The sequence below is a fragment of the Colobus angolensis genome, unplaced genomic scaffold (genome assembly GCF_000951035.1).
Source record: "Colobus angolensis palliatus isolate OR3802 unplaced genomic scaffold, Cang.pa_1.0 Scaffold109, whole genome shotgun sequence".
Lineage (NCBI taxonomy): Eukaryota > Metazoa > Chordata > Mammalia > Primates > Cercopithecidae > Colobus > Colobus angolensis.
This window is the reverse complement of record NW_012111919.1, coordinates 6206137-6223492: the sequence shown is the minus strand read 5'-3', so window position 1 is coordinate 6223492 and position 17356 is coordinate 6206137. Positions and strand designations below refer to the sequence as shown.

General features: G+C 48.1%; 1 protein-coding gene across 4 annotated transcripts; it reads right to left on the bottom strand.

Annotated features, from left to right (window-relative positions):
- Positions 1–1363: 1363 nt before the first annotated feature.
- On the bottom strand, positions 1364–15044 carry FKBP1B (FK506 binding protein 1B, 12.6 kDa). 4 transcript variants are annotated; one of them, XM_011950812.1, is made up of 5 exons: positions 14865–14974; positions 10795–10842; positions 10203–10270; positions 4297–4409; positions 1364–1977 (listed from the first exon to the last, which is right to left on the bottom strand). In XM_011950812.1, exons 1-5 carry the CDS (start codon positions 14899–14901, stop codon positions 1974–1976), a joined length of 270 nt encoding a protein of 89 aa, XP_011806202.1. In that variant the 5' UTR covers positions 14902–14974; the 3' UTR covers positions 1364–1973. The 4 variants fall into 4 exon arrangements, 3 of the variants coding, with proteins under 3 accessions (XP_011806202.1, XP_011806211.1, XP_011806193.1); XR_001002760.1 differs by lacking the exon at positions 10203–10270 and having other exon boundaries at positions 1693–1796; positions 1868–2022; positions 14865–14969; XM_011950821.1 differs by lacking the exon at positions 10203–10270 and having other exon boundaries at positions 1364–2022; positions 14865–15044.
- Between the last annotated feature and the right edge of the window lie 2312 nt (positions 15045–17356).

Below are 17356 nucleotides of genomic sequence, written 5' to 3'. Positions count from 1 at the left end.
AAAAAGAATAACCCCAACTATGGCCAGGAGTTTTTCTCACCCTATACCAACTGAAAGAAAAATGTTTGAGGCTGGACACAATGGCTCATGCCTGTAGTTCCAGCACTTTGGGAGGCTGAGGCAGGAGGATCACAAAGTCAGGAGGTTGAGACCATCCTGGCTAACATGGTGAAACCCCGTCTCTACTAAAAACACAAAAAATTAGCCGGGTGTGGTGGCGGGCGCCTGTAGTCCCAGCTACTCAGGAGGCTGAGGCAGGAGAATGGCGTGAACCCAGGAAGCAGAGCTTGCAGTGAGCCGAGATCACCCGCTGCACTCCAGCCTGGGCAATAGAGTGAGACTGTGTCTCAAAAAAAAAAAAAAAAAAAAAATGTTTGAGCACATTGCCCCAGGCTCCTCTGATCTATACATAACCTATACCAATAAGTGGGTTGATTGTAAAACCTAACTGGTATTTCTGGTCAGTTACAATAAATGTTGATGAAATAAGCACTATATGTGGAAAGAAGTTCAGAATCATACATTCTTCCCAAAAGTAATTCCTCAATGTAAGTCAGAACAAATCTAGGTGAAACTAAGCAGTGTATGTGAAAACAAGCTCAGAATCACACATTGTTTTCACAAGGAACTTCCCAGTGTGAGTTAGTATATGACTTCAAGCCCTTAATACACCTTTATTTGTTTGGACGCACAGTGTTCTGTTTCCATCTGGGTGAATGGAGCTCATCCCTCTGGCTGTAGTCTAAACAAAGATTGCAAGAGCACATAAAGTGCTCAAATCCCACATCTGATTGCTAAGCTACAAGATTTGGAGCCTATATTTCTTTAGTTATGCAGAGGAGGATTCTGAGCCTGAGATAAGTGGCAGGTAATACCTACTTTGCAGGGTTGCCTAGAGGATCGATGGTAATAATTTAAAAGTATAAACAGCCAGGCACAGTGGCTCACACCTGTAATCCCATCAGTTTGAGAGGCCAAGGCAGGTGGATCACTTGAGGTCAGAAGTTCAAGACCAGCCTGGTCAGTATGACAAAACCCTGTCTCTACTAAAAATACAAAAATTAGCCAGGCGTTGTGGTGAGCATGAGAATCATTTGAACCCAGGAGGTGGAGGTTGCAGTGAGCCAAGATTGTGCCACTGCATTCCAACCTGAGTGACAGAGCGAGACTCCATCTCAAATAAATAAAAAAATAAAAAAGTATGTAGAACAAGGCCCAGCATGTAAAATGCTCACATTGTAGCTATTATATTTGTCACTCGCCTAGCCACTTGGAACCCGGCTTCCTTTGCACTCTTTCCCAGGGGCAACTGGCTTGTGTGGTCCACAGAGCACTTCCTACCTAAAATAAGGATGGACAGGAGTTTGTCAAGCACAGAGCCTTTATTTTACATATTTCCAAAAAGGACATTGTTTAAGTGAGCAGCCAACAGAATTTATAAGAGAGAAAGTGACAGCAAAGGTAACTGGCTCAAGTCCCTCTGTGTACGCCATGTACATTTCATGTCTGAGCACCTTGTGTATGTGGCTTAAGTGAAGGTAAGGCAGTGTAGATTGTGCGAACAAGAGATCTGTGTTCTGTCATCAGGAAAGGCTACTACATGCATCACACAAAATGCACAACCTGAAATGCTTCAATCTGCAACCGAAGTTTCCTCAAGCAAGGATTCGCATGAACACTGACGAACACATACAGAGCAACTTGGGCAGAGAGAATGGATGATGCCGTGGGGCAGTGAGGTTAGCACACTGATCAAGAGCCCCAAACGGGAGGAGCCGTCCCAGTGGCAGAGCAGGCTAGGAGGGTGAGCAGCAGCCATCTCCAGCCACCTTGAGTTCCTTCCTGCCTTCACTCTAAGTTGAGCAGCTCCACGTCAAAGATGAGGGTGGCATTGGGAGGGATGACACCGGGGTGGCCCGTGGCTCCATATGCCACATCAGGGGTGCAGGTCAGCTTCGCCCTCTGCCCCAAGCTCATCTAGCAGGGATGGGGGCAGATGGGGAGAGGAGAAAGAGGACGCAGCTTGATTTAAAAGAAAAAAGTTAGATGACTATGGCATTTTCCCAAACCATCCTCAATGTTAACTCTGAAGATCTCAGATGAATTTTACATGGGATACACTGAAATTTTGCTAAGAGCTGTAACAAATGCAGATTCTGCTTCAGCAGAAATGTGACTGTGGGGCAGTAACCCTCACAGAGTGTTCTCAAATTCATGCATCTGACAAACATTACTGGTTATTCAATTTGTATATGACTGAAACACTTTCATTTGTTCATAGTTCACCCTCTTCCAAAGAATAGGCCTCTTTAGGAAAGAGAGTGTATGAATAGCACATGTAAATACTCAAGTAGGTGACAGGAGCAGTTCATTAAAGTGGTTTAGAGACTAGAGTCACCAGCAAGATGGCAAGGGGGACCTACTGTGGCCAACCATGGTGGTTCACACCTGTAATCCCAGCACTTTGGGAGGCCAAGGTGGGCGGATCACTTGAGTCTAGAGGTTCAAGACCAGCCTGGCTAATACGGCAAAACCCTGTCTCTACTAAAAAATACAAAAAGGCCAGTGTGGTGGCTCATGCCTGTAATCCCAGCACTTTGGGAGGCCGAGGCAGGTGGATCACCTGAGGTCAAGGAGCTGGAGATAAGCCTGGCAAACATGGTGAAATCCCAGCTGTACTAAAAATACAAAAATTAGCCGGGCAGGCCGGGCGCGGTGGCTCAAGCCTGTAATCCCAGCACTTTGGGAGGCCGAGACGGGTGGATCACGAGGTCAGGAGATCGAGACCATCCTGGCTAACACGGTGAAACCCCGTCTCTACTAAAAAATACAAAAAGCTAGCGGGGCGAGGTGGCGGGCACCTGTAGTCCTGTAGTCCCAGCTACTCGGGAGGCTGAGGCAGGAGAATGGCGTAAACCCGGGAGGCGGAGCTTGCAGTGAGCTGAGATCTGGCCACTGCACTCCAGCCTGGGCAACAGCGAAACTCCGTCTCAAAAAAAAAAAAAAAAAAAATAGCTGGGCAGATGGTGACGGTGCACACCTGTAATCCCACCTACTGGGGAGGCTGGGGGAGGAGAATTGCTTGAACCTGGGAGGTGGAGGTTGCAGTGAACCGAGATTGTGCCACTGCACTCCAGCCTAGGCAACAGAGGGAGACTACGTCTCAAAAAAAAAAAAAAAAAAAAGTAGCTGGGCATGGTGGCAGGTGCCTGTAATCCCAGTTACTTGGGTGGCTGAGGCAGGAGAATTGCTTGAATCCAGGAGGTGGAGGTTGCAGTGAGCTGAGATTGCGCCACTGCACTCCAGCCTTGGTGACAGAGTGAGACTCTGTCTGAAAAAAAACACCAAAAACAAGACCTATTGTAAGGGAGCATTAAAAGGACTTCACAGACAGACCAAGGAAGAAGAGCTTGAACCAGCGCTCATCACAGCAGTTGTTGAGAACCCGCTCAGCATTAGTAGGACAATTGGTGAAATTTAAATCTATTTTTGAATTTTGAATAATCAAAAATTTGAATAAGTAAGTAATATTGTATCATTGTGAATGTCCTGGTTTTGATAATTGTACTATGGTTATGCAAGAAGGGGAAGCTGAATAGAGTATAGAAGAACTCTGTACTATTTCTGTAATATTTTTGTAAGTCTGAAATTCTTTCCAAAAAAGCAAAAAAGCAAAAAATATTTTTGGCCTACTCCACCCTAACTCTTCCACCACCTCAGTCCCAGACAACTGGTAGACCTCAGCTAGTTTATTTTTTTGTTTTGTTTTTTGAGACAGCGTCTCACTCCATCGCCTGGGCTGAAGTACAGTGGCACAATCTCTGCTCACTGCAACCTTCACCTCCCGGGTTCAAGTGATTCTCCTGTCACAGCCTCCCAAGTAGCTGCGATTACAAGCATGCACCACCACGCCTGTATTTTCAGCAGGGACGGGGTTATACCATGTTGGTGAGTCTGGTCTTGAACTCCTGGCCTCAAGGGATCCGCCACACTTGGCCTCCCAAAGTGCTGGGATTACAGGCATGAGTCACCATGCCTGGCCCTCTCAGCTAGTTCTAAGCAAGCCTAGGGGATGTGCTTGGGATGAGAGCTCCCAGGGACACAAAAGAGTCATGTTGGCAAGGAGAGGGGTGGGGACACAAAGCCAGGAGGGGACACCAGATGGCGTTGCCATGCCCTGGCGGTAGAGTCAAAGCAGTAGTGGTCTGTGAGTGGGTGGAGGTGGAAGTGGACGGCAGAGTGCTGAGCCCAGATCCCCAAGTCCCCAGATCTCCTTTAATGTGAATTCTCACCTACCTGGGCTGCGCCCTCTTCAAAACCTTTGATGACTTCCTGTTTGCCAATTCTGAACTTGAAAGGTTTGTTTCTGTCTCTGGATGAATCAAATTTCTTCCCATTTTGGAGCATTCCTGTCAAAGCAAGAATCGGGTGCAACAGAGCTGTGGTCATGAGTTAACTCCCAATTCACATTCCACATGTCTAAAATGGAATGCCTTTTCTGCACACACCTGCTCCTCTTCCAATCCTCCCCATCCATCCTGTTGCCCAGGCAGGAAATCTGGACACTTCCCTCTGCCTCACCCCCACATACTACCTATCACTAAGTCCTCCATATCTTTGTAATCCACCTATTTTCTTCATTTCTATTTATTTATTTATTTGAGACGGAATCTTGCTGTGTCACCCAGGCTGGAGTGCAGTGGCACGATCTCAGCTCACTGCAACCTCCACTTCCCAGGTTCAAGCGATTCTCCTGCCTCAGCCTCCCACATTGCTGGGATTACAGGCACCCGCCACCACACCCAGCTGATTTTTGTATTTGTAGTAGAGATGGGATTTCGCCATGTTGGCCAGGCTGGTCTTGAACTCCTGACCACAGCACCTGCATCAGCCTCCCAAAGTGTTGGGATTACAGGCCTGAGCCACTGCTCCTGGCCTTTTCTTTGCTTCTGTTACCACCACTAAGTAACCAGCTTATTTCACCTGTACACAGGAAGAACCTCCTAACTGGTCTTTTTGATCCTCTTTTACCCGCCTCCATTTCATTGTTCACTTGGCATCCAGACTGATGTTTTTTTTCTTTAAACACAAATCTGATTCTATTACTCCTGCTTAAAATACTTCAATAGCTCCCCAGGGCAGAATTCAAATGCCTACCTTGCATACAGGCACTTCACGATCCAGCTCTTGCCTGCTTATAACTCTCTCTGTTCTCCCCTTCCTTCCCTTCCCTCTGTGTCCTATTCAGGTCATGCCTTTCTCAAATTCCTCTGCATTTTTCAACTTTTTTTTTTTTGAGTCGGAGTCTCCCTCTGTTGCCCAGGCTGGAGTGCAGTGGTATGATCTTGGTTCATTGCAACCTCCGCCTACCAGGTTCAAGGGATTTTCCTGCCTCAGCTTCCTGAGTAGCTGGGACTACAGGTACCTGCCACCACGCCCGCTAATTTTTTTCATATTTTTAGTAGAGATGGGGTTTTGCCATGTTGGCCAGGCTGGTCTCAAACTCCTGACCTCAGGTAATCTGCCCACCTTGGCCTCCCAAAGTGCTGGGATTACAGATGTGAGCTATGCCCAGCCAGACTTTTCAACTTTTTTATGTCACTTACTCTGCCTAAAGGTCTGTTTTCCCAGCTATTCCAGCCTCAGGATGAGTCCTCACATAAGGTTCCTAAGGTTTCTTAAGTTTTCTCCAAAAGGCAAAACCCAAAGATTGCATCATCCCCTACTGCAGGAAACAGTGAAAGGTGACCGAGCTGGTCAGAGGTGGCCTCCAGGCTCTGTACTAATAGGGCTGTTTGAAACCAGAACCCCCCCCCCCACGGTGCTGGTCCAGCAGTTCCGGGTCCCCCAGGTTCTGCTTCAGAAGCCTTGTCATCCCCATGTCCACATGTCATCTCAGTTCAGCAACCCAGGGCCCAACAGCTATTTTCAGTTCTTCTGTGACTCTGACTCAAAGATCAGACCTTCCGTAAATGATGCGGTTCCATGACTGCTCCCAGCAGTCCCTGGACCACCACAAAAGGCCGTTTGGGACTAGAAAAAGACCTTCCTTGTACGTCCAGAGACTGGGTTTTGACTTCACTCTGGCACTAACTCATTGTGTGACATTGGGCAAATCACTTCCTCTTCCAGGGCCTCAGATGTGTCATGTTTAACATAGGAAGCGCGGCCAGCTTAGTGTTGGAGCATCTATGTTGCCACTTCCTAATTCCTTCAACTAAACTGTATATTAGAGAAACAGACTTATTTAACTACTGTCTCAGTAGAATACATTAGGCTTTTGCCCTGGGTACTAAATGAGGCAAAGGAGAAAACCCTTCTGGCTACACAGAGGTACACGCAGGTGGATGCTAACAAGATCAAATACAATCTCGTGCATTTGCTAAGGTTGCTAAGATATTCAAATACACAAAGATACTTGTGCATGCTCACATGCACTTATGCACTCACACTCAGGAGAAAAGCCCTGGTGGCCAAACAGACGCTAAGAAAATATTTAGATACACAGATCTATATACGTTCACACAGATACATACCTGTACAAATATGCACACAGATATGCACACACACGCACACATTCACATACTATTTATACACCGACTTTCCTTTCTCATTCCTTAGTTTCTTCAGGCTTTATGTGACTTAGTCTACTTTGGATAAATAACTTCAGTTATCTATTGCTACAAGTTCAGCCAAAACCATACAGTCTAGAAACAGACCCACTTACACAGTGATTTGATTGGATAAAGATGTCACTGCAATGCAGCAAATAAAGGATTTTTTTTTTTTTTTTTTTGCATTAAGGTTGTTGAGTCAACAGTATATTCATATGGGGAAAAAAATGAACCTTAACCCCTACCAAATCCACACACAAAAAAATCAATTCCAGATGAATCATAAACCTAAATATGAAAGATAGAATAATAAAGCCTCTACAAGATAAGAAATAGAAGGATATCTTCATGACCCAGAGACAACGATTTCTTTTTTTTTTTTTTTTTCTGAGACGGAGTCTCATCTCTGTCACCCAGGCTAGAGTGCAGCGGCTCGATCTCAGCTCACTGCAACCTCCACCTCCCGGGTTGTTCAAGAGATTCTCCTGTCTCAGCCTCCCAAGTAGCTGGGATTACAGGCATGCACCACCATGCTTGGCTAATTTTTGTATTTTTAGTAGAGACAGAGTTTCACCATGTTGGCCAGGCTGGTCTCAAACTCCTGACCTCAGGTGATCCACCCACCTTGGCCTCCCAAAGTACTGGGATTACAGGCATGAACCACCGCACCTGGCCTGACAAAGATTTCTTAAACTGAACACAGAAAGCACTAACCATAAAGGAAAAGATTGATAAGTCAGACTTCATCAAAATTAGGAATTTCTGTTCAGGCCAGGTGCAGTGGCTCACACCTGTAATACTAGCACTTTGGGAGGCCAAGGTAGGAGGATCACTTGAGCCCAGGAGTTCGAGACCATCCTGGGCAACATAGGGAGACCGCCCTCTCTACAGAAAAATTAAAAATTAGCCAGATGGCCGGGCCCCGTGGCTCACGCCTGTAATCCCAACACCTTGGGAGTGAGATCCTATCTCAAAAACAAAAAAGAAAGAAAAAAAAATTTAAAAAGAAAGAAAATAAGAAAAAATAAACAATAAAAAAAGGACTTCTATTCAAAAGCTACTATTAAGAGAGTACAAAGGCAAGCCACAGTGTGGGAGAAGATGTTTGGGATAGATATAACCAACAAAAGACTCATATCCAAAACATATACAAAACTCCTATAAATCAACAAGAAAAAGAAAACTGGCCAGGCACCGTGACTTACACCTATAATCCCAGCATTCTGGGAGGCCGAGGCAGGTGGACCACCTGAGGTCAAGACTTTGAGACCAGCCTGGCCAACATGGCGAAACCCTGTCTCTACCAAAAACCCAAAAATTAGCTGGGCATGGTGGCTCGTGCCTGTAATCCCAGCTACTCAGGAGGCTGAGGCAGGAGAATCACTTGAACCTGGGAGGTGTAGGTTGCAGCGAGTGAAGATCACACCATTGCACTCCAGCCTGAGCAACAAGAGTGAAACTCCGTTTCAAAAAAATAAAAAGAAAAAGACAACCTAATTTTTTTTAATGGGCAAAATTAGAGCAGTCTAAAGAGGATATCCAAATGGCCAGTAGGCACATGAAAAAGTGCTCAACGTCATTCATCATCAGGGAAACACAAATCAAAACCACAATGACCAGCCTGGCCAACATGGCAAAACCCTGTCTCTACAAAAAATACAAAAATTAGCTGGGTGTGGTGGTGTGCACCTGTAATCCCAGCTACTTGGGAGGCTGAAGCACAAGAATCACTTGAACCCAGGAGGCAGGGTTGCAGTGAGCTGAGATCTTACCACTGCACTCCAGCCTTGGTGAAAGAGCAAGACCTTGTCTAAAAAAAACCACAATGAAATTGTACTGAATACTCACCAAAGCAGGCCAAAACCAAAACAAAGCCTGGCGTGGTGGCTCATTCCTGTAATCCCAGCACTTAGGGAGGCTGAGGCAGGCAGATCACCTGAGGTCAAGGGTTTGAGACCAGCCTGGCCAATATGGTCTCTACTAGAAATACAAAAATTAGCCGGGTATGGTGGTGGGTGCCTGTAATCCCAGCTACTCAGGAGGCTGAGGCAGGAGAATCACTTGAACCCAGGAGGCAGAGGTTGCAGTGAGCCAAGATTGTGCCATTTCTCTCCAGCCTGGGCAACACAGACTCTGTCTCAAAAAAAGAAAAAATAAATAAACAAAACAAAACCTGACAATACCAAGTGTTGGGGAGGACACAGGGTAACTGGCACTCTCCTATACAGCTGCCTAGAGTGGAAATTGGAACAATGACTTTGAAAAGCTGTCAGACAATACTGCTAATGCTGAGTCTAGGTACGCCACTTCCAGGTATATACCCAACAGCGACATGCACATATGTTTGTACACGCGTACACTAAGAGATGCCTGCAAGACTGATCAAAGTGACACTGTTTGTAATAAATAAAAACTATGAACAACCGAAATGTTCATCAGCGGTATAGAGGATACATAAATTGCAACATACTCATACATTAAAATACTGTAGAGGAATAAACCACTCTGGATATATCTCGCAGACATAATATTGAGTGAAATAAGCCAAACACAAAAGAGTACATATGCTATGGTTCCATTAAGATGAAATTCAAAAACAGGCAAAACCAATCCATGGAGACAAAAGTCAGAGTAATAGTTGCCAGCCAGGCACAGTGGCTCACACCTGTAATCCCAGCACTAGGAGGCCATGGTGGAAGGATCAGTTGCATACAGGAGTTCAAGACCAGCCTGGACAACATAGTGAGACCCTCATCTCTACAAGAAATTAAAAATTAGCCAGGCATGGTGGCTCGTGTCTGTGGTCCCAGTTAGTCAGGAGACTGAAGCAGGAGGATCACTTGAGCCCAAGAGGTCGAGGCTGCAGTGGGCTGTGATCACCACTGCACTTAGTCACAGAGTGAGACCCTGTCTCAAAACAACAACAACAACAACAACAACAAACCAGAAAAACAATGATAGCTACCTTTAGGGAGGTGAAATGACCGGAAGAAGGCATCAGGGGGACTTTTGGGGATGCTGGTAACGTTCTATGCTTCTCTGAGTGGTAGTTACCTAAGTGTGATCGCTTTGAAAAAATTCATTGACCTGGACATCTTACATTATGTTCTCTACTATATTTATATTTAAGTTAAAAGTTTCCCAAAAGTCCCACAGTCTCCTTGTGTGTTTGATAAGACAGTCTTTCCCAAGACCAGAGCTGCTGCCCTATGTATGTATTGTGAAAGGACTTTGCAAAAGGATGTTGTGGTTTCAGTAACTTGATAAATACCGGTCTGTCTACAACATGTAAAATTGTTAAATCAATTACACAGGTCAGAGGCCCCAGAGGACCCATGGTAATTAGGCCACATCACCAGGAGATAAAACATGGTCCAGCCCACTGACATCAGCGACCAGCAACACAACTGCTGAAAACATCCACACTGTCTGCGTAGAATTCACCTTGTGCTTCACACTGGCTCACAGAACTGCTAAAAACGGCCCCATCTGAATATGTCCTAGGAATTAACCTGGCCTTGCTGTCTGCTAAGTGGCTGTCATCGAGTTTGCCACTTTAGGAAGCAAGTCACAAGGCAGGGTGCTCACCCCCCTTGGAACAAACACCTGCTCATGATCTTCCTGCCAGCAGTCCTGAGGAACTCGCTCTACCTCAGCTGCAGATAAAGAGCATCCAACAGGGATCAGTCCCGCTCTGGACTCCCCCAGCACCCAGAGACAAGCACTGCCATCACCCGACACCTCAAATGGCATCAGAGCCTCTGGGTGACTTGTCTGTCCTCTCCCTTCCTCTTCTTCTCTAATGATACCGCAGGATAGAGAGAGAGTCTGCTGGGAGCTCTAGGAGGGATTTCTAAATATCAGACAGACCCAGCAGGGACAGGGGCTCCACCATGCCTGCAACAGAAGGAAGGGGACTGAAGGTGTTTGACTCACCTAGAAGCTGGCACCATGGATGGCCCTTGCTGGTAGAAGAGGGAAGGAGTTGGCCTTCCAAGCCTCCTTTATCAATCCCACTAGACTGGTTGGGAGGAGTAGGGGATGGCTGGTCACAGGGAGACCCTGCTGCCTTGGGCTTTAGGTCTGATTCAGAGGCAGGCACCTCTGGAGAGAAGCTCAGAGGACAGCCCTGCCTTGGGAGGGGCAGGACTGGGGTGGGGGCTAAGGGGGTGAGACTTACCTGTGTAGTGCACCACACACGTCTGGCCCTTCTTGGGGAATGTCCTTCCTGCAGGGAGACATGAGGGCAGATGAAGGAGTAAGGTATTGGAAAAACACCTGTGACATTAAGTATGATCCTGACCAAGAGCTCCAGCCTGCATTCCCCTCCACGCCATGGAGATGCCTGTGGCACTAGTTCTGGCTCCTGGCCCTGTATGAGCCAGAATGAATCACGTCACCTCTCTGGCCTGGATTTACTTTACCCCCTGAGTTTTCTCAACTCTGCTCTCTCCTGGGCTTTCCCACCACCCACCCCCACTTTCTTTGATTGCCCCTTTTACTTCACATCACCCACTCCACAGACATTTACAGTTGGCCTCCTATGTGCCAGGCCTGGACCAGACTTCAGACATGCAGAACAATGTATAAACTCATGAGGAAGGTAGGGAAACAGATACACAAATACCAGATTACAATGCAGATTATAATCCATCCATCAAGGATGAATAAACAGAATCATTTACAAATATTTGCTGAGAGGCCAGGCATGGTGGCTCACGTCTGTAATCCCAGCACTCTGGGAGGCTGAGGCGTGAGGATCACTTGAGCCCAGGCGTTCTGGATCACCCTGGGTAACACAGGGAGACCCAATCTCTAAAAAAAAAAAAAAAAAAATTCTTTTCAATTAGCCAGGTGTGATGCTGCACACCTATAGCCCCAGCTACTCAAGAGGCTGAAGTGGAAGGATTGTTTGACCCCAGGAGGTCAAGGCTGCAGTGAGCTGTGTTCATGCTACTGCACTCTAGCCTGGGTGACAGAGTAAGAGCCTGTCTCAACAAACAAACAAAACAAAACTACAAATATTTACTGAGTACCTATGGGATGCCACGCCTGTGCCTGATCACAGGGATACAGCAGTGAACACTACAAACAAGATCTCTATCCCTGTTCTTTTAGAGTTTACTTTTTTTTTTTTTAAGAGTAGGGGTCTCAGTGTGTCACCCAGGCTGGAGTGCAATAGCATGATCTTGGCTCAGTGCAGCCTTGACCTCATGGGCTCAAGCAATCTTTCTGCCTCTGCTTTCTGAGTAGCTGGGACTGCAAGTGCATGCTGCCATGCCCAGCTAATTAAAAAAAAAAAAAAAAAATTTTGTAGAGACAGGGTCTTGACATGTTGTCCAGGCTGGCCTTGAACTCCTGGGCTCAAGAGCTCCTCCCATCTCAACCTCCCAAAGTGCTGAGATTATAGGCATGAGCCACCACACCTGCCATGGACTTTATATTCTAATGGACAGAGACAATACTTAAATATGCAAAACAATTATGGATTATGATGAATACTCTAAAGAAAACACACACAATGATGTATTAAAGGGAGATGCAGTGGGACAGACCATTTCAGACAGAGTGGTCCAGGATGGCCTCTTGAAGAAGGTGCCCCTGGAGCTAGGACTTGAAGGATGAGCAAAATACTGGGAATTAGCACTTGGGGAAGGAGTAACAAGTGCACAGAATCAATACATTTGCAGCGAGCGAGGAGGCTAGGTGGAAAGAAGGGAGGGAGGAGAGAGGTGGGAAGGAGATGGATCATACAGGGCTTGCAGAGCCGGATTTCATACTAAGTGCAATAGGAAACCACTGGAGAGTTTTAAGCCAGAGAATGACATAATCCGAATTAAGATTTTATAACATCACTCTGACTGCTATGTGTAGGATGGACAGTTAGGCGTCTGTTGCAATAATCCAGACAAGAAATCAATGATAGCTTGATTTAAGGTGGTGGCAGCAGAGAAGAGAGTGAAATAGACTGGAGACATATTTTGGAAGCAGAGCTGACAGGGCATGCAATCAAATTGGAAATGGGGTCCAGGATGAGGACAAAGGAGACAACAAGAACGATGCTTGGGTTTTCTGTTTGGGCAACTGGATGAATAGTGGAACTATTTCCTGAGATAGGGAAGACGGGAGGAACAGATTTGTGCGGGTGGCAATCTTGAGATGCCTATTAGACATCTGAGTTTATATTGCAAGTAGGCAGATGAAGAGTCTGCACTGGAGGTATAAATTTGGCTGGAATTTAAAGCGATGGGGCTGGATAACAAAGCCTAGGGAAGGCTAACCACAGAGCCAACATTTAGAGGACTCTATGGGAGCCTGGAGGAGGGAGCAGCTAACTGACTGCAGAAGTCAAGGAAAATATCATAGAGGAGAGAATGGCGAAGCCAGGTCTTGAAAGACAAGTAAGAATTTGCCAGAGGAAGTAAAAAAACACCATCTGGGAAGAGGGAATGACATGTAACATGTTCAAAGGCCTTCAGTCCAGCAATAGCGGGAACCCTGTCTGTTTCAACGCTGTCACCTTGGGGCCTAGCACACACGTTCAATAAATATTTGCTGAACAAGTGGTGTGTTCGACAACTTGCAGGCAGCTTGGGAAAGCTGGAGAAAAAGTTGGTGGTGGGCTCAGGACAGGTGGTGAGAGATGAAGCTCTAGTGTGGAAGATGAGAATAGACCACAGCACCAAAGGCCCCTCTGCCTGGGGGAGAGGGAAGAATCATTAAAACATCTTCTACCTGAGGGAGGGGCATGGTCAAATATGCATTTGTTTTCTTTTACTTTTCTTTTTTCTTTTTCTTTTTTTTTTTGAGACGAGTCTCGCTCTGTCACCCAGGCTGGAGTGCAGTGGCACAATTGGCTCACTGCAACCTCTGCCTCCTGGGTTCAAGGCATTCTCCTGCCTCAGCCTCCCCAGTAGCTGGGATTACAGGCCTGCACCACCACGCCTAGCTAATTTTTGTATATTTAGTAGAGACCGGTTTCACCATGTTGGTCAGGCTGGTCTTGAACTCCTGACCTCGTGATCCGCCCGCCTCGGCCTCCCAAAGTGCTGGGATTATAGGCATGAGCCACTGCATTTTTAAGAAGAATCCTCAGGCTATGATGCAGAAAGGGAGTGAATATGAGATTGGGGATGAGATTGAAGGCAGGGAGGAGAGGCTGAAAATGGGGAGATTAACTCAGGGGCTGCTGGGGGATGAAAAGGCCTCAGGGAGATGCTTTCTGGAACCCAGCATCAAGGTTTCCTGCGTGGGCAAAGAATTCTGTACCCCAGGGGATATCCGAAGTAGTGGTTGGGATTGGACAAGGAATATGGCCTGGAGCCAAGAAGTTCTCCAATTTACTGGGGAGGGGAGCTGTTCATATTAATAATATCTGATATGAAGTTTGCCCATCAAACCCTGCAGACAATGGGAGCTTTGGTATGAATTAAATTTCAAGAAATAAAGAAATGGCTATTCCTTGCACACCCAGACCCAGTAATACAAGGGCCTGGGAAAGTGAGACAAGGAAGGGGGATAAGGACGATCACTTAGGGGAGAAGGTGGGAAGCGCGAGTTCTGTTTTGGACTTGCTGACTAGGGAGCACCTTGGGACCTCCAGGGAGAGGTCTGGCCGCAGGTCGCAGGGCTGGGCTTAGAAGCTTCAATGTGGAGGCCATGGGAGTGGACAGGGTGGCCAGGGAGTCTGAACGCGGCGGGAGGATAAAGCGAGATCCGGAAGCCGGCAAGGGAGCTCTTCCCCCTTTCCCAGCCTGGGTCTGTCCCCACAGCCGCTCACAGCCCGGCCCACAGGGAAGAGACCGACGGGAGGCCCGGCGGGCGACGCGCTAGGAGGAGGTCCCGGAGCAGCGGAGACCCGAGAGCAGGTCCTGCTTTCCAGGGCTCGCCGAGCAGGGCAGGGAAAGCTAAGCCGAAACCCAGCCTGGGGTATCAGCAGCAGCGGATAACCGAGCGGTAGCAGCCGCGACAGGAGCAGCCCCGGGTGGTGGGCCGCAGACCCCCGGCTCCGGGCCGCAGACCCCCGCCTCCAGGCTGCCACCTACATTCCCCTAGGTGAGTCGCGGAAGAGGATGGTGGAGGATGGTCTCCTAGACCCCCAAGAATCCCGTCCGGGGTCTCCGCCTGCCCTCCCCATCCAGCCCCCCCGACCCTTCAGCACCCTCCGCGCCACCTCCGAATCAGACCCCCGCCCTCCGGGCTCCGCCCGGGGACCCCTCCCCTCCTCCGGCTCCAGAGGGAGCCCGGTACCGTCTCCTGGGGAGATGGTCTCGATCTCCACGCCCATAGCGGTCCCACAGGCCCCGCCTCCGGGGGGTCCCTGCTGCTGCCCGACCCCGGCTCTGCTCCGGTCCCGGCCCCGCAGTCGCTCGGGCTCGCCTCCCCGCCGCCACTGCAGAGCCAGAGGAGGTGCGGCTGGAGTCGGGACCTGCGCGGGGAGGGGCCACTGGGAAGGGGGCGGCGGGGCGGAGCCGCGCGGAAAGGTGGGGTCGGCCGGGGCGGGGCCCGGGGGAAGGGACCCCGCCCGGCTGTTAGCGAGCCTGGCGCCGCCTGACGACGTTAACCCACTGACCGGGGAGCATGGTAAGCACAACCACATCCTCCATCCATCCATTCATTCGCCCATCCGTCCAACACACATTTATTTAGCATCTAATCTGTACTAAGCTCTGGGAAGTCAGCCCGGTCCTACAGACTTGTGGGGGGTGGGGGTCCGGGGGCAAAGGCCGGCAATTAAACCATTATTTTATTTTTGTTTTTTGTTTTTTTCGAGAGAGGATCTTGCTCTGTCGCCCAGGCTGGAGCCCAGTGGCGCGATCATAGCTCACAGCAACCTCGAACTCTTAGGCTCAAGCGATCCTTCTGCCTCAGCCTCCCAAGTAGCTGGGACTAGAGGCTCAAGAAACCACGCCCAGCTAATTTTTTATTTTTTGTAGAAACAGGGTCTCGCTGTGTTGCTATGTAATGAAACCATCACTTTAATTAGATGCGCTCGGTGCCGTGCTGTTCAGAGCGTTGCGGAAGCACCGAAGAGGTTCCTACCCTCGCTAGGCGTCCTGGATCTGTAGGAGCAGAGCTCGGGGAGGGAGAGAGGACACTAATCATTGCTGACTCTCCCCTATACCCTTAAACCCCTGTTCGCCATCTCATGTAGTTTTGCTCGACGCACATTTATTGGGTACTCAATTTTCAAGGCAAAGAAATGCGCCCTGGGGATACCAATTGAATTAAGACAGGATGGCTGTCTTCCAGGTACTAAATCTGAGAGAGATGGGGACACACAGTTACCACATGGAGTGATTAGTGCTGTGGAATGAAAGAATGAATATGTAAATGAATTCTACTTTGAGTTCCTCCTCCACCTAAAAATACATTTAGGAATCTAGAAAAATATTTTTTGGAGGAGGTAATATTTGTTTGAAGGGTAATTGGGACTTTTAAAACTTTTTTTCCGCTCGTTATTACCTGCATTGTTCCAAAAATTGATGTGAGGCCGGGCATATCAATTTTTGGAACAATGGCTCACACCTGTAATCTCAACACTGTGGGAGACCGAGGCAGGAGGATTGCTTGAGCCCAGGAGTTCAAGACCAACCTGGGTAACGTAGCAAGATCCCGTCCCTCTCTCCCTCTCTCTCTCTCTCTTTTTTTTTTTTTTTTTTGAGACAGAATCTTCACTCTGTCACCAGGCTGGAGTGCAGTGGCACAATCTCGGCTCACTGCAACCTCCGCTTCCCGGGTTCAAGTGATTCTCGTCCCTCAGCCTCCCAAGTAGCTGGGATTACAGGCGTGAGCTACCAGCGTCTGGCTAATTTTTAAATTTTTAGTAGAGACAGGGTTTCACCATGTTGGCCAGGCTGGTCTCGAACTCCGGACCTCAGGTTATCCGCCCGCCTTGCCTCCCAAAGTGCTGGGATTACAGGCATGCCATAGTTATTTTTTAAAAAAGAAAAGAAAAGAAAAAGAAAAACATAAAAACTGATGTGAAGGTATGATTCTGGTAAGTGGCACTAGAAGATAGGCATGGGGAGAAAAGCCTGGCAAACGGGCCCAGAATGAGCCCCAAGGGTGTTCTTCCTCCATTTCCCCATCCCCACTCTCCCGGATGCTTAGCTCCCAGATGAGGTTGGCTGCATCCCTGAAGGTAGACTGGCTGTGTTGTTCAAGAAAGATGATAGTCAACTGTACTGTGAAGGTCAGGACCTGCAATTCCTCGTGCGCTGCTCCGAGATGTGGCCCAGTCTTCCAAGCGTGTAGCTGGTCTAAAGAAGCCTAAGGGATGCACTAACTGCACAGGCTGTGGCCAGAGCAGGCACACTTAGGGTGGGTGTAGAACAGGGATTTGTAGCTGGAACAGGCCCATGAAGCGACTTCAGATGAATGCACAACATTTTGTGTACAGATAAGAACATTTTCCTGGACAGATTTTATCAGATTTTAAAGGTTAAGAAGCCGTGTTGATCCTAGGTCTCCTTAGACAACAGAACCCAGGAGAAGTGGGGAAAGAGCTCAAGTGCTTAAGGGAGGGAAAATGTGGCGGGCTTGCAGTCGGCGGTTTCATGGGGACTACAACTCCCAGCCATCCACGCGGTAGAGCCAGAGCTTATTGGCCAGTGGGATGAACACTCTCTTAATGTGCACATTCAAAAACCAATAGACGGGGCCATCTAGGAGATTGCCTAGCCCATCAGAAGACTACTCACCTATCAGAGGACAGATATCACCGCCCACCTATCAGAGGA

What these genes read in the sequence shown, in the direction of transcription:
- FKBP1B (XM_011950803.1), bottom strand. Translation starts at nt 14,901, where the DNA reads ATGGGCGTGGAGATCGAGACCATCTCCCCAGGAGACG. An exon ending in GTGTGTGGTGCACTACACAG is followed by an intron (nt 4,410 to 10,794) that starts GTAAGTCTCACC and finishes TTGCTTTGACAG; the next exon opens with GAATGCTCCAAAATGGGAAG. An exon ending in TTGAAGAGGGCGCAGCCCAG is followed by an intron (nt 1,978 to 4,296) that starts GTAGGTGAGAAT and finishes CATCCCTGCTAG; the next exon opens with ATGAGCTTGGGGCAGAGGGC.